This window comes from Caenorhabditis elegans, chromosome IV (assembly GCF_000002985.6).
Source record: "Caenorhabditis elegans chromosome IV".
NCBI classification, from domain to species: Eukaryota; Metazoa; Nematoda; class Chromadorea; order Rhabditida; family Rhabditidae; genus Caenorhabditis; species Caenorhabditis elegans.
The window spans coordinates 11,985,807-11,998,232 of NC_003282.8; the positions used below are offsets into that span (position 1 = coordinate 11,985,807).

The window sequence follows — 12,426 nt, forward strand, 5'->3', positions numbered from 1 at the left end:
ATTCAATGATTATTAGTAATTGATTTAGACTCTTACCATTTCTAGCCTTTGCAACAGCTGATGCTGAATCAGATGGATCTCCCAATCCTGCCTTGTTCTTGGCACGGATTCTGAATTCGTACTTTGATCCTTCCTTGAGATTTCCAACAGTAGCATTCGTTTGTCCAGCTGGAACATGAGCAACGTCATTCCAGAATGGCGAGAACTCGTCCTTCATCTCAACAACGTATTCCTCGATTGGAGCACCACCGTCGTTTGCTGGTGGCTTCCATTCAAGGTCAACATGATCCTTATCCCAATCAGTAATTTCAGGAGCATTTGTCTTTCCTGGCTTGTCAAATGGATCTTTGGCAAGTGTGGTTCCGAAGGTCTCCAATGGATCGGACTCTCCTTCAGCATTGACGGCAGCGACACGGAACTGAAAATCAAAATGTTGTAGGCAATTGAGTTCAAGATTAAAAAATTCTCACTTTATATTCATGTCCAGGAATAAGACCGTCAACAACAGCTGTAGTCTTATCTCCAGCGACCTTTGCAGCTGGAACCCATCTTCCACTTGCAGTATCGTACTTTTCGATCACATAGTTTTCAATTGGAATACCTCCATCATCATCTGGTGCACGCCAATTCAAAGTGACATGATCACCATGAACATCGGAAACATCTAATGGACCATTTGGAGAAGTTGGCTTGTCTGAAAATTTAAAATATAACCAAATTAATTGAAGAAAACTAATGCTCACCAATAACATTGATCTTAACAGTTGCTTCATCTTCTCCATTTGCATTGACAGCTTTGATAGTGAAAGTTCCACTGTCTCCACGTTCCATTTGCTTCACAACCAGCTTTGATTGGTATTCTGGGTTATCAAGCTTGACGCGTCCTCCATTTCTGATTTCCCTGTTGTCTGGCCAATGCCATGTGACTGTTGGTGCAGGTTCTCCTGATACTGGAACATCGAAGGAAATTGATTGACCAGCCTTGATAGTCAGATTCTTGAGAGCATCTCTGTCGATGTGTGGCTTCACTGAAAATTAAAAAATAGCACTTTTCCTCAAAATTAAACAATCAACTCACAGTTTCTTGGTTTAGCAATAACAGCCTTGCTAGCATCAGATGGATCAGATGGGCCTCCCTTGTTAACAGCAACAACACGGAATTCGTATTCCTCATTTGGTGTGAGGTCTGGAACGGTTGCAGTTGTCTGACCGCCAGGAACAGTGATGGCTGGTTCCCATCTGCAAAATTAGAATTGGCAAAACTTCAAATTAAAAAAAAACGATACCTTCCGTATTTGGTTCTCTTCTCAATTTGGTACTCCTCAATTGGAGCGCCGCCATCAGAAAGTGGTGGATCCCACTTGAGATCAACATGATCAGAATCCCAATCAGTTGGCTCTGGACGACCTGGTCTATCTGGACGATCAAATGGATTTTTAGCCAAAATATCGGTTTCAGTTTCCAATGGATCAGAAGGTCCTTCGCTGTTGACAGCCTTGACACGGAACTTGTAATGATCTCCCTTGTTGAGTGAATCGACTGTGAAGTGGGTATCTCCACTACGTCCACATGGAACCCAGATTCCGTCCTTGGTGTTCATCTTTTCAATTTCATAGAACTCAATTGGCTCTCCTCCGTCATCCTCTGGTGGTTTCCAGTCAAGAGTTGCACGATCTTCGAAGACATCAGTTACCTCGATTGGTCCCTTTGGTTTCGTTGGCTTGCTTTTTACCTTGATATTGATAGTGACACTGTCAGTTCCATTAATGTTGGTTGCAGTGATGGTATATTTTCCACTTTGCTTACGAAGTGCCTTTGGCAAAGCAAATCTCGAGATGTATGGCTCATTTTCAATTTGAGCCTTGCTCTCTCCGATTCCTTTTCCATTGAATGACCATGTTACATCTGGTGCTGGCTCACCATCAATATGAACAATGAACTTGAGAGTGGCTCCGACCTTGACAGTTGTATCAGAAAGATCTTCACGATGAATTCTTGGAGCAAGGTTTCTTGGCTTCGCAACAACACGATCAGAAGGATCAGAAGGATCTCCAGTTCCAGCCTTGTTACGAGCAGAAATTCTGAATTGATATTCTTCTCCCTCCTTAAGATTTGGAACAGTTGCTGTTTTCTGATCTCCTGGAACAACGAGAGCTTCTTCCCATCGTCCATTCTTATCCTTCTTTTCAATGACGAAAGCTTCAATTGGTGCACCACCATCGTCTGGAGCATTCCATGCAAGATCAACATGATCCTTATCCCAGTCCACCAATTCCGGCTTGTCAACTTTTCCTGGAACCTCGTATGGGTTCTTGGCGAGGATTGCGGTGTTGGTTGTGAGTGGATCGGATTCTCCCTCCTTGTTCACAGCTCTGACACGGAATTTGTATTCGTGTCCGGGTTGAAGATTTGGAACTGTGGTCTTTGTTGTTTCACTTCTTCCACATGGGACCCATCTTCCAGTTGCCAAATCCATCTTTTCGATTTCATAATGATCAATTGGAGCACCTCCGTCATCTTCTGGTACTTTCCACTCCAAATCTGCGCGATCTTCGTAGACATTCGACACTTCCAAAGGTCCCAATGGGCTAGATGGTTTTCCGAGCACAATGACCTCAACGGAATGTTTGTCGCTTCCAGAAGCGTTGGTAGCAGTAAGAGTGTACAAACCAGCATGCTTGCGAGTTGCTCCACGGAGCACAAATCGGGTCTTGTAGTCTTCGCTTTCAATCTGAAATAATCGTAAATTAGAATGTTCAAAAATATATAAAATCTTACCCTGATCTTTTGATCATCGACTGGTTTCTCATTGAAGATCCATTCCTTCTTCGGTGGTGGTTCTCCGCGTACTGGAACATCGAATTCCACATCGTTTCCTACCTTGATAGTGATCGTCTTCATTGCTTCACGATCAATCCATGGCTTCAAGTTTCTTGGCTTTGCAACAACCTTTCGGCTTGGGTCTGAAGCCTCTCCCGGTCCGGCCTTGTTAACAGCCTTCACACGGAACTGGTACTCTTCTCCCTCCTTGAGTCCAAGAATCTCAGCATTGGTTTGATCTCCAGAAACCTTTCCGCATTCTTGCCAGTCTCTTCCATGTTTGCCCTTCTTCTCAATGACGTATTGAGTGATTGGAGCTCCTCCGTCAGACTTTGGTGGTTCCCATTCAAGTGAGACACGATCAGCATCCCAGTCGACAACATCCGGAGTTCCGGTTTTTCCTGGCTCATCATATGGATTCTTGGCTTTGGTGTCCTTATCAGTAGACAATGCATCAGAAGCTCCTTCCTTATTGACAGCCTTGACACGGAACTGATATGTTTGTCCCTTCTTGAGACCATCAATATGAGCCTTCGTATCCTTAACTTTGGCGCATGGAACCCATCTTCCAGTGGCAGTATCAAGCTTCTCGACTTCATAATATTCGATTGGCTCACCTCCGTCATCATCTGGTGGCTTCCAAGAAAGGTTCAGATTATCTTCAAAGACATCTGAAACTTCAAGTGGCCCATTTGGTTTGCTTGGTCTGTCCAAAACGGTAAGGTTAGCCTTCTCTTCATCAGCTCCATGCGAGTTCTTGACAGTCAATCGATACTCTCCAACATCAGATCGCATTGCAGATGGAATGCACAGAATAGTGTGCTCATTTTTGCGAGTATCAATTGTAAGTTGAATTCCGTTTTCGAGTTGTTGATTGCCTTTAAACCATTTGACTTCTGGAATTGGTTCTCCTCCAATTTTGACTTCCCAACGAACAGTGGCTCCAGCCTTTACGGTGATAGATTTCAAATTGTCGTGTTTCAACCATGCCGGGACTGAAAATTCATAAGAATTAGGTTCTGAAATGATGCAAATTAAACTTACTGAATTTTGGCTTAGCCAATTGCTTCTCTGATGGTTCGGAAGGTTGTCCAGGCCCAGCCTTGTTAACAGCCCGAACTCTGAACTGATATTCCTTTCCTTCCTTCAATCCAGAAATTGATGCATTGGTGTCTGGAACTCTCTTGACTTCCTTCCATTCTTTGGTATCTGGATCACGAACTTCGACAATATACTCCTCGATTGGAGCTCCTCCATCTTTGTGTGGTGGCTCCCAGGCAATGTCAATTCTATCCGCATCGAAATCGGTAATTTCTGGTCTTCCAGGCTTTCCTGGTTCATCCCAAGGATCCTTGATCTGAGTGTACTGATCAGCAGAAAGTGGCTCAGATTCTCCTTCGTTGTTGACTGCCTTCACGCGGAACTTGTAATTTCCCTTGTTACGGAGTCCATTAACTTTGAGGGTAGTGGTGTTTGGATCAACCTTTCCAACTTCAATGTATTTTCCCTTGTTGTCCATATCTTGAGCTTCAACGATGTATCCTGTGAGTGGATCACCTCCATCATCATCTGGAGGATTCCAGGAAAGGGTTGCACCATCGGCACAAACATCAGCAATATCGAGTGGACCCTTTGGTGGAGTTGGTCTTCCAACGACAGTGACCGTGGCGGTCGAGTCGCATGAGCCAGAAGAGTTCTTCAAAGTGATAGTGAACTTTCCGGAATCAGCACGAACTGCATTTTCGATCTTCATGATATGCTTTCCTCTTTCAGAAGACATCTTGACTCTTCCAACAGCCTTCAGTGGTTTTCCATTAACCACCCAAAGACATTCTGGGAGTGGTTCTCCAGAAATTGGAACGTCGTACTTGATAGTTTCTCCGACCTTAAGACGAAGATCCTTGATGCCTCCACCAGTGAATTCTGGAGAAGCTTTCTTGGCTTTCATCTTGATTGGCTTTCCATGATCACATGGGTCTCCTGGTCCAGCCTTGTTGACTGCTTTTACTCTGTACAAGTATTCCTTATCTTCGACAACCTTCTTATCAGTCAGTTCACAACAATCTGGTTTGGTCTGTCCAACTTGATGCCAATCTTTCTCGGACTTCTCTCTTCTTTCAATGATGTAACCAGTGATTGGAGCACCTCCATCCTCCTCTGGCGGTTCCCATGCAAGGGTACAGTGATCCTTGTCAACATCAATTGCGTCCATGTTCTTTGGTTTTCCAGGAACGCCGTATGGATTTTTGGCAAGAACAGATTCTCCTGTGAGTGGATCAGAGAGTCCGCATTCATTAAGAGCCTTGACTCTGAACTTGTATTCTCCATGTTCTTTAAGATCCTTAACCTTGAAGTCTGTTCCCTTAGTCTCTCCAACTTTAGCCCAGTTTCCACTTCTTCCCTCTTGCATTTCAATGATGTATGCTTTAACTGGAGCTCCCTCATCTGGATCTGGAGTTCCCCAGACGAGATCAAGACCTTCAGCAGTAACATTCTTGGTTTCAAGTGGACCCTTTGGTGGTTTCGGCTTGTCCTTAACGAACAACTCGAATGGAGCAAGTGCTGTTCCAGCCGAGTTTCCGAGTTCGAGAGCCCACTTTCCTGTATCAGCAAGTTGTGGATTTTTGAAAACAATCTCAGCCACATCATCCTTGATAATAACTTCAACTAGCTTTCTCATTTCTTCATCGATTGGCTTTCCATTCTTCAGAATTTGAGCCTTTGGATCTCCACGTCGTGTTCCCTTGATTTGGAATGGAACCTTCACAACACATGGTTCTCCAGCCTTTGCTTCGATTTTCTTTGGCTTCCAGTTGAGAATTGGACGCTTTTCTGCCTCGAGAACAGTCACATTGCAAGATCCACGTAGTCCTGCCTGATCGATTTCATAAACATCAGCCTCGTTCATCTCGATCTTTCCGATTTTAAGAGTATGAGTTCCGTTTCTCGATTGAGTTTCGAACTTTCCTCCGGGCATACTGGAAATTTGTTTTCCATTACGGAACCAAATTCCAGGAGTTTTTGTGTCCTTTGTCTGACACATCAATGTAACATCATCCTTCTCAATAACTTCAGTGTCTTTGAGAGCAACGATGAACTTATTCTTAGCATCAACGATGAGCTGAGCCATAGTTCTATCATCCTTAGTTGTACACTTATACTCTCCATGATCTTCAATTCTAGCTCCATTGATAATAAGTCTTCTCTTTCTGTTTGAAGATTCAACCTTGAATTTCACTCCATCAATATCGATTCTCTTTCCATCATGCCACCAAACAACTTCAGCATCCTTGTCGTTAACATCAGTCTCCAATGTTGCCAAATCACTTTCGTTGACTTTTTGCGACTTCATTGGAACAACGAATGTATGCCGTGGCTCCTCAACGTACACTTGAACCTTTGAGAACACGTCTTGTGTGATTCTAGCAGTCCATTCAGCTTGATCGTCTTCCTCAACTTCCTTGATTGTAAGTGTACAACGACCGACGGCATCCTTTTCAATAATGAATCGTGGATCTCCTTCTTGAATAGCCTTGCTTCCACGGTACCATACCAATGGAGCACGTGGTGTGTTCACTTTACATGTGAGCACTGCTTGCTTAGTACGGTAGATCTCCTGTGTATTCGGCAACGGGTTCAGGAAACTGTACTTCATCGGCGGTTCTGAAATAAGAAGTTGTAAGTTGTAGAAGAACTTAATACCAAAAAATAACTAACCAAGTACAGTAAGCTGAGCATGAGTTGGTACTCCGTTAGCCTCACAGGTGTACTTTCCGGTGTCATCGACTTCTGGATTGTTGATAATCAGAGTGCACACGTTCTTTTCGATAACGATCTTGTATTTGAGACCTCCGGAGAAGATCTCTTTTCTGTCCTTGTACCAACGAATTTTGGCATTTGGACGTGAGTAGGTACACTTCCACTCACAGATTTTGTCAACCTGAAATATGAGTTTTAGCTCTGATAAAGTGTTTTTCTTTAAAATGTTCTGTTTCAAAAAAAATTGAATTATCTTAATTTGTCCAAACAATTTCTATCATTGGGATCTATGGGAAAATCAAAATTAACTGGGTTACATTCGGCCAAACTTTGACATTTTTGTGTCAAACTTTGGCAACTTTCTGCGAAACTTTGGTAACTCTCTGCGTAACTTTGAAAACTTTCTAAAAAATTTTCAATGAGTAACTTTCTGCCAAACTTTACAACATATCAAAAGTCAAATATTTTTCCAAGTTTCTGACAGGGAGTGTTCCCCAAGTACCGAACGAAAGACAAATTGAATAAATTGAAAATTATGTCCTACCTGTTGTTGAACGGTCTTCTCTGGAAGTGGAATATCCCATTTTTCAACCTTCTTTCCGGGGAAGAGGGACTGTCTTCTCTCGGCTTCGGTCATTGGCTTCTTCTCACCGCCACCACCACCAGCACCGCCTCCTTCTCCGTCTTTTTGGAAGCCAGCTTGTGATTCTCTGAAATTGTTTGATCGGTTAGTCTTACAAGAAACTCAGAAAATAAATAAAACAAAACTGTTTGAACTGAACTTGAACTGAAAGTTGTTGATTAAATTGATTATATACTGAATTATTTTTTCCTAAGAAAAAAGGAAAAAGCGTTGAAAATTTTTTTGCGATGTGACATGTAAAGTGAACATGCTGGAATTTCAAGATAGTGCAAGTTAGTGAAGCATTGTGGTCAGAGAAAATATGAAGTAACCTTTTGGAGTTTGCCCGCTGTTGATTGCTAAACAAGTGAGATAAGAAAATAATTTAGAAGAGGAGAAGAGATGGAAAAGGGGATAAGGAAACAAATCGAAAATCAATAAATAAATTTTAATAATAATGAATACCTGTGTTTTAGCATGGCTCGGAAATCGAGACCATTATCCGAAGTGACCAACAGTTTGACGTCAGCCGAGTCGGTTCCATGCACGTTTTCGATTGTCAGGGTGTAGGGACCTTCATCCTGAAAAGCGGGAGAATATATGAACACTAATCTATATTTGAAAACTTTTTCATTTTAAAACTAAAAAGTCAAACAAAACAAGGCATATCCTTTTGTCGAGGTGGTATCTCCAATTGAATCAAATTTAATTTTACAAAAAAAGATAAGATGACACTTTTTTGTTGGAAAACCTCGATTGATTGGAAATAATAACTTTCTTAATGTGAAAAGAAGTTTCGAACTGCCAAGAACTTTGAACATCCTCAATTTCTTTTTTTCCAGTTTTCCAAATAATTTTAGTCTAGATTCAAACCTGGGATCGGCACTTAAGTAATGCCAACGCCACAGTATGTTCTTTTCCATCGGTAATATGCTTGAAGCGACCTCCACTGATAACTTCACGACTACCTTTGAACCAACGGAAAGTGGGGGCGGGACTACCCGACACTTTGCACGTTAGGATTGCAGTTTCGTCTGAAAATTTGTCAATTTAAAATTTGAAAATAATAAAATCTTAAAATCATACTCTCAACGACTGTGACGTTTTCTGGGACTTCGACGATTTTTGGAGCACTGCCTGAAGCACCGCTTGGGACGAGCGGTGTCGACGTCTAGAAATTTTGGAATATTTAAATGGAAAATTGAAAATGATAGCAAACCTTTTCAAGAATTTCTTGAACAGATTCACGTCTCATGTCGATACTAGAGCGTCTCTGAAATTTTATTAAATTAGAAAATGATTCAAGAAAAAGGAAGGAAAACATGTGAAAAGTTTTTGTTACATTTTAACGAAATTCTAAAAAAAAACTTGAAAAACATTGCAAGACGATTTACATAAAAATTACAAAAATGTATGACGTCGTAACATACATTTCTTGACATTGGTCTCAAAAACTTTGAAACTTGAAGTAAATGGAAAATGTTAGAATTTAACGATACATGTTTCCGTGCAGGCACAATGCCTACCTACATGCCTACAAGGCCAACACAACTCTCCAAATCCGTGAGTAGCCGCCTGTACGCATGCGAGTAGACATTATTGTGCGTATTTCTGAGATTTTACTTCAGTTTTTATTATCTTTTTCACATGTTTCCCTTCGATTTTTTTGTTTTACAAAATTTCATGCAACATTGAAATTTCAATGCCAAAAATTGCATATAAATCACACAAAAATATTTTAAATTTCCGAAAAAAAATTCACAATGGAGTCTCTGCGAGAATTGTCTGCAGAGTCTCTCGGAGCTCGCGATCCACGTCGGAGTTCTCCGAACACGGATCCACGCCGTGACTCGGATTCCGATTGACTGTCATCATCGGCGACGTGTTTTGGCACTGTCGTCACTTTTTTCAATTTGATTCCTTCAAGCTCATTGGTATCGTCGTGAGCCTTCTTTGTCACTTTCTTCAATTGAATCTGTGACAAAAGATTTTTGGGCTCTTCGGGCTTCTGAGCGCCATTTCGTTTTTGTCCGACTTGACGGCCAGCGACTTTTGCTTTGAGTTCTTCTGATGTCGACTTCTCTTCGACTTCTTTGTGGTGCTGAAACGAAATGTTAGAACATAAAGTTAAGAATTTTCTGTTGAAATAGACAAAAGAGGACAGTATCGAGAGTTAGCAGAAATTGGAAAATGTTACAAGTTTATTCACCTCAAACCATGCAAACTTTTATTCGTTGTGGTCTTACACGTGGCGTAGACGGTTCATCGTCGGACGATTTGTTGGTTGAAACCGGAGCAATGCTGACTTTCTTTGGTTTATCCTAAAACAATGGTTAGAATTGGGATGTTGAAGTGTTAAAAAGAAGAAGAGAGGATATTCAGGTGATAGAGGAATAGGAGAAGGAATGGAAGATAGGAAAATATAGAAGGTAGCGATTGTGGGAAAAGACAGATAAACAAAAATTGCGACATCAAACAGTTCTTGTTCAAGAACAACGTTTTGATATCACTTTTGAATACACAAATATCAAATATCCTCAATTAGTCTTGCGCCTTGTTCCTAATCGTTGACAAGTTATACCTCGATTTATTTTACAGATAGTAAAAATAGTATAGAATACTATAGATGAAAAATAACACAAATCTGATTGTGAGTAATGAGTTGCAAGGCTTCAAGACTAATAGAGAAAATCCGATTCAAACATTCAAGTACCTCCTTCTTGGACCCATCACTATCCGTTTTCTCATATTTTTGCAATGTGGTCCGTTCACGTTTCTCCATTTTAAACTCGGTCTTGATGCCTGATTCGGTGCCATTCTTCTCTTTCACACTGATTGTCGACTCTTTAACTTCCTTCTTTACAACCTTTTTCAGTTGTACTTTGAATGCACCATCCGAGTTATCATCGATCTTTCCTTTCTTTAAATCAAGCTTCTTGAGACTGGCCATTGAATCGGACTTTTCCAGTCCACCAGCGCCAGATTTCACCTTTTTGAGCTGTGCAAACGGGTTTGCCGGTTGCTCAGGAAGGCCATCTTTTGCAAATGGAGCATTTGAACCGCGTCTCGACCTCGATTCTTGAGACAATACAGATGACGTGGAATCGGCATGATCGAGTGGGAAGCCCGACTTTTCGGTGGTTCCACCCTCCTCTTTTTTTACTTTTTTCAATTTTACCATGGCTTTGAAATCGAGTTCACCATCGACTTTTTTGACAGTTTTGCGAAGTTTTGTCTTTTCCTGAAATGGGACATCGGACATGGGAAAAAGGAAAGAAAAAAAAACAAAAAGTTCACACCTCTACAGTACTCGACTCATTTTTCGTGGATGTAGTGGTTTTGCGAAGAAGAGTGTCGCGAGAAAACATATCGTCCTGCTTTGGAGGACTCTGTAAATACAAAAGCACACATGAAAATATCTGAAACTTAAAGAAGGACAATTGTGGGGACATGTCAAAACACAAATGACAAATGATCAATTGAATGATCAGAAAGTAGTTGACACATGGCTCACTATCTGTTTGTCCCCCACGCAACTACAAGTGCTCTTATTCTGGGTCACTTTCAATGATTATTGCTGCGGGGGCAAACTGTGTCTTGGGCCTGTGAGAGTTTTTTTTTGAGTCAAAACAGTTCTAGACAACTTGGACAGGACAAATTGATTGTTTTAGGAGAGAAAAACTTTTGGAAATTGAGATATTGAGTAGGTGGCAGTAGAGCCAAATAGAAAAAGAGAGAAATTGAGAAAGAGAGAGAGAGAGAAGAAAGGAGATAAAATATAAAAGAAACATACATCAGTCTTGCGGCGAGGCTTGCCTCCGGCGAATGATGGTAGTTCGGATATCGACTCGGATACCTGCAATCATTTCTTGTACAACAAAACTAGTTGGTATCAAATAGTGTACTATAGTAATTAGGTACCTTTTTTGGCTTTTTTGTTGAATAACAAGAAATTAGAATTAAAGGAAATTATGAAACAATAAATGAAAGTTAAATTTTCCTTTCAAAAAATTCTATAAATCCACAAATAATATTGTATTTTTCTATTTTTTTTTTAAACTTATATATCGGTTTATTTTAACGAAAAATCAATAAACTTTTAAAAAAATTAAATCTTTAAAACTTTGCAATCGGATAAATTAAACTCTAGAATTCCAAACAATTATGTAGTAAAAAAGAAGTATAAAATATGAAATTTGAATTTCAAAAGTTATATTTTAAATTTAGATAGTTCCTGAAATTTTATAAATTTCAATTTTTGTTTAAATTTGGGTAATTGTGTTTCAAAACTAATATCTACTTAAGAAATTTAAGAACCATAAAGAAAAAACAAAAATCTAGTTTTCAACAAATCCACAAAGTTTTCACACACTACTTGCACTAACATGAACGGCAATAATTTTTTTATGGGCGTGGTTTTTTTCCTAATTTTTTTGTGCAAAAAATAAGAAGTAGAAGGTAAACATGAAGTTCGATCAGCTCAGCAAATAGAATATTTTCGGATTGAACTTGATTTATTGATAGTTTTTTGTAGTTCATCCGTAGAATGTTATTTATGATTTTTTATTTAGATAATCCTCAAATGAGTAATTTGAAAAATAATTTTTGGCGGTTTTAGAATAGGTTTTAGAATATATTTTGAAAACCAAAAGAACCGAAGGCACAAAAATCATTTTTTTTACATTTCAGGCAAGCCACGCCTGTCTTGTATGTACGCAAGTGAAAAATCATTATTCAACTTGATTTTTACCAAAAAAAAACAAACCTCGTCGTCACTTTCTCCGACCTGACCCAATAATTCTCGACGGCGCTCCTCTGGGATCGTCAGACCCGAACTTGGGATCTCGTCCAACTGAGATTCCTGAAACAATGTACAATTTTGAATTTGAACTTGATTTTGTGAAAGTGTGTGGGTGCGGTCATTCATTCTACAAGAGTTGGCGCGTGTTTGTTGCAAACAATAGATAAACTCGTTCGGAAAATGATTTCAGAACTCTTTTCTTTATTATTTTTTTCTCTTTTTTCTGCTGGTGGTGTTCATGTGATATTTGTGCATTGGTTGTGCAAAAAAGAGAGGACATTGGTGGAAAGGGTGAATATCTCTTCAAATACTCATACTGTCTCGCCACAGCTCTGCGCAGTTTTTTGTCTCATTATCACTCGAGCCTTTTCTTTTCTTTTAACTGTTTTAAAGCTCTCAAGTACCCGCACAAGAAACCCTCTCT

At 40.1% G+C, this 12,426-nt stretch overlaps 1 protein-coding gene and 4 non-coding genes across 13 annotated transcripts in view; 2 read left to right on the forward strand and 3 right to left on the reverse strand.

Moving 5' to 3' along the window:
* The window catches only part of unc-22, a gene marked incomplete at both ends in the record, with an annotated part of 38,311 nt that overhangs the window by 13,110 nt on the left and 12,775 nt on the right, over positions 1–12,426 (reverse strand). For 2 of the 9 annotated variants that reach the window (NM_069873.6, NM_001129363.4), the window contains 19 exons: positions 37–418; positions 471–694; positions 744–1,028; positions 1,079–1,239; positions 1,287–2,731; positions 2,779–3,815; positions 3,865–6,483; positions 6,538–6,760; positions 7,124–7,289; positions 7,667–7,782; positions 8,075–8,235; positions 8,288–8,372; positions 8,421–8,474; positions 8,964–9,302; positions 9,448–9,522; positions 9,915–10,442; positions 10,501–10,590; positions 10,995–11,057; positions 11,967–12,062. In NM_069873.6, coding sequence (NP_502274.2) covers positions 37–418; positions 471–694; positions 744–1,028; positions 1,079–1,239; positions 1,287–2,731; positions 2,779–3,815; positions 3,865–6,483; positions 6,538–6,760; positions 7,124–7,289; positions 7,667–7,782; positions 8,075–8,235; positions 8,288–8,372; positions 8,421–8,474; positions 8,964–9,302; positions 9,448–9,522; positions 9,915–10,442; positions 10,501–10,590; positions 10,995–11,057; positions 11,967–12,062 — 8,149 coding nt within the window. Of the gene's footprint in view, positions 1–36; positions 419–470; positions 695–743; positions 1,029–1,078; positions 1,240–1,286; positions 2,732–2,778; positions 3,816–3,864; positions 6,484–6,537; positions 6,761–7,123; positions 7,290–7,533; positions 7,561–7,666; positions 7,783–8,074; positions 8,236–8,287; positions 8,373–8,420; positions 8,475–8,963; positions 9,303–9,447; positions 9,523–9,914; positions 10,443–10,500; positions 10,591–10,994; positions 11,058–11,966; positions 12,063–12,426 lie in introns of those variants that run through there. The other 7 variants (NM_069872.6, NM_001268674.4, NM_001444115.1 and 4 more) reach the window with 6 other exon arrangements.
* ZK617.21 lies at positions 6,800–6,940 on the forward strand. The gene has a single exon (NR_056734.1). It is a non-coding gene; the product is annotated as an Unclassified non-coding RNA ZK617.21 (non-coding RNA).
* ZK617.20 lies at positions 9,722–9,870 on the reverse strand. Its single transcript, NR_056735.1, has one exon. It is a non-coding gene; the product is annotated as an Unclassified non-coding RNA ZK617.20 (non-coding RNA).
* On the reverse strand, positions 10,693–10,807 carry ZK617.17. The gene has a single exon (NR_056736.1). It is a non-coding gene; the product is annotated as an Unclassified non-coding RNA ZK617.17 (non-coding RNA).
* Positions 10,722–10,825, forward strand: ZK617.12. Its single transcript, NR_056737.1, has one exon. It is a non-coding gene; the product is annotated as an Unclassified non-coding RNA ZK617.12 (non-coding RNA).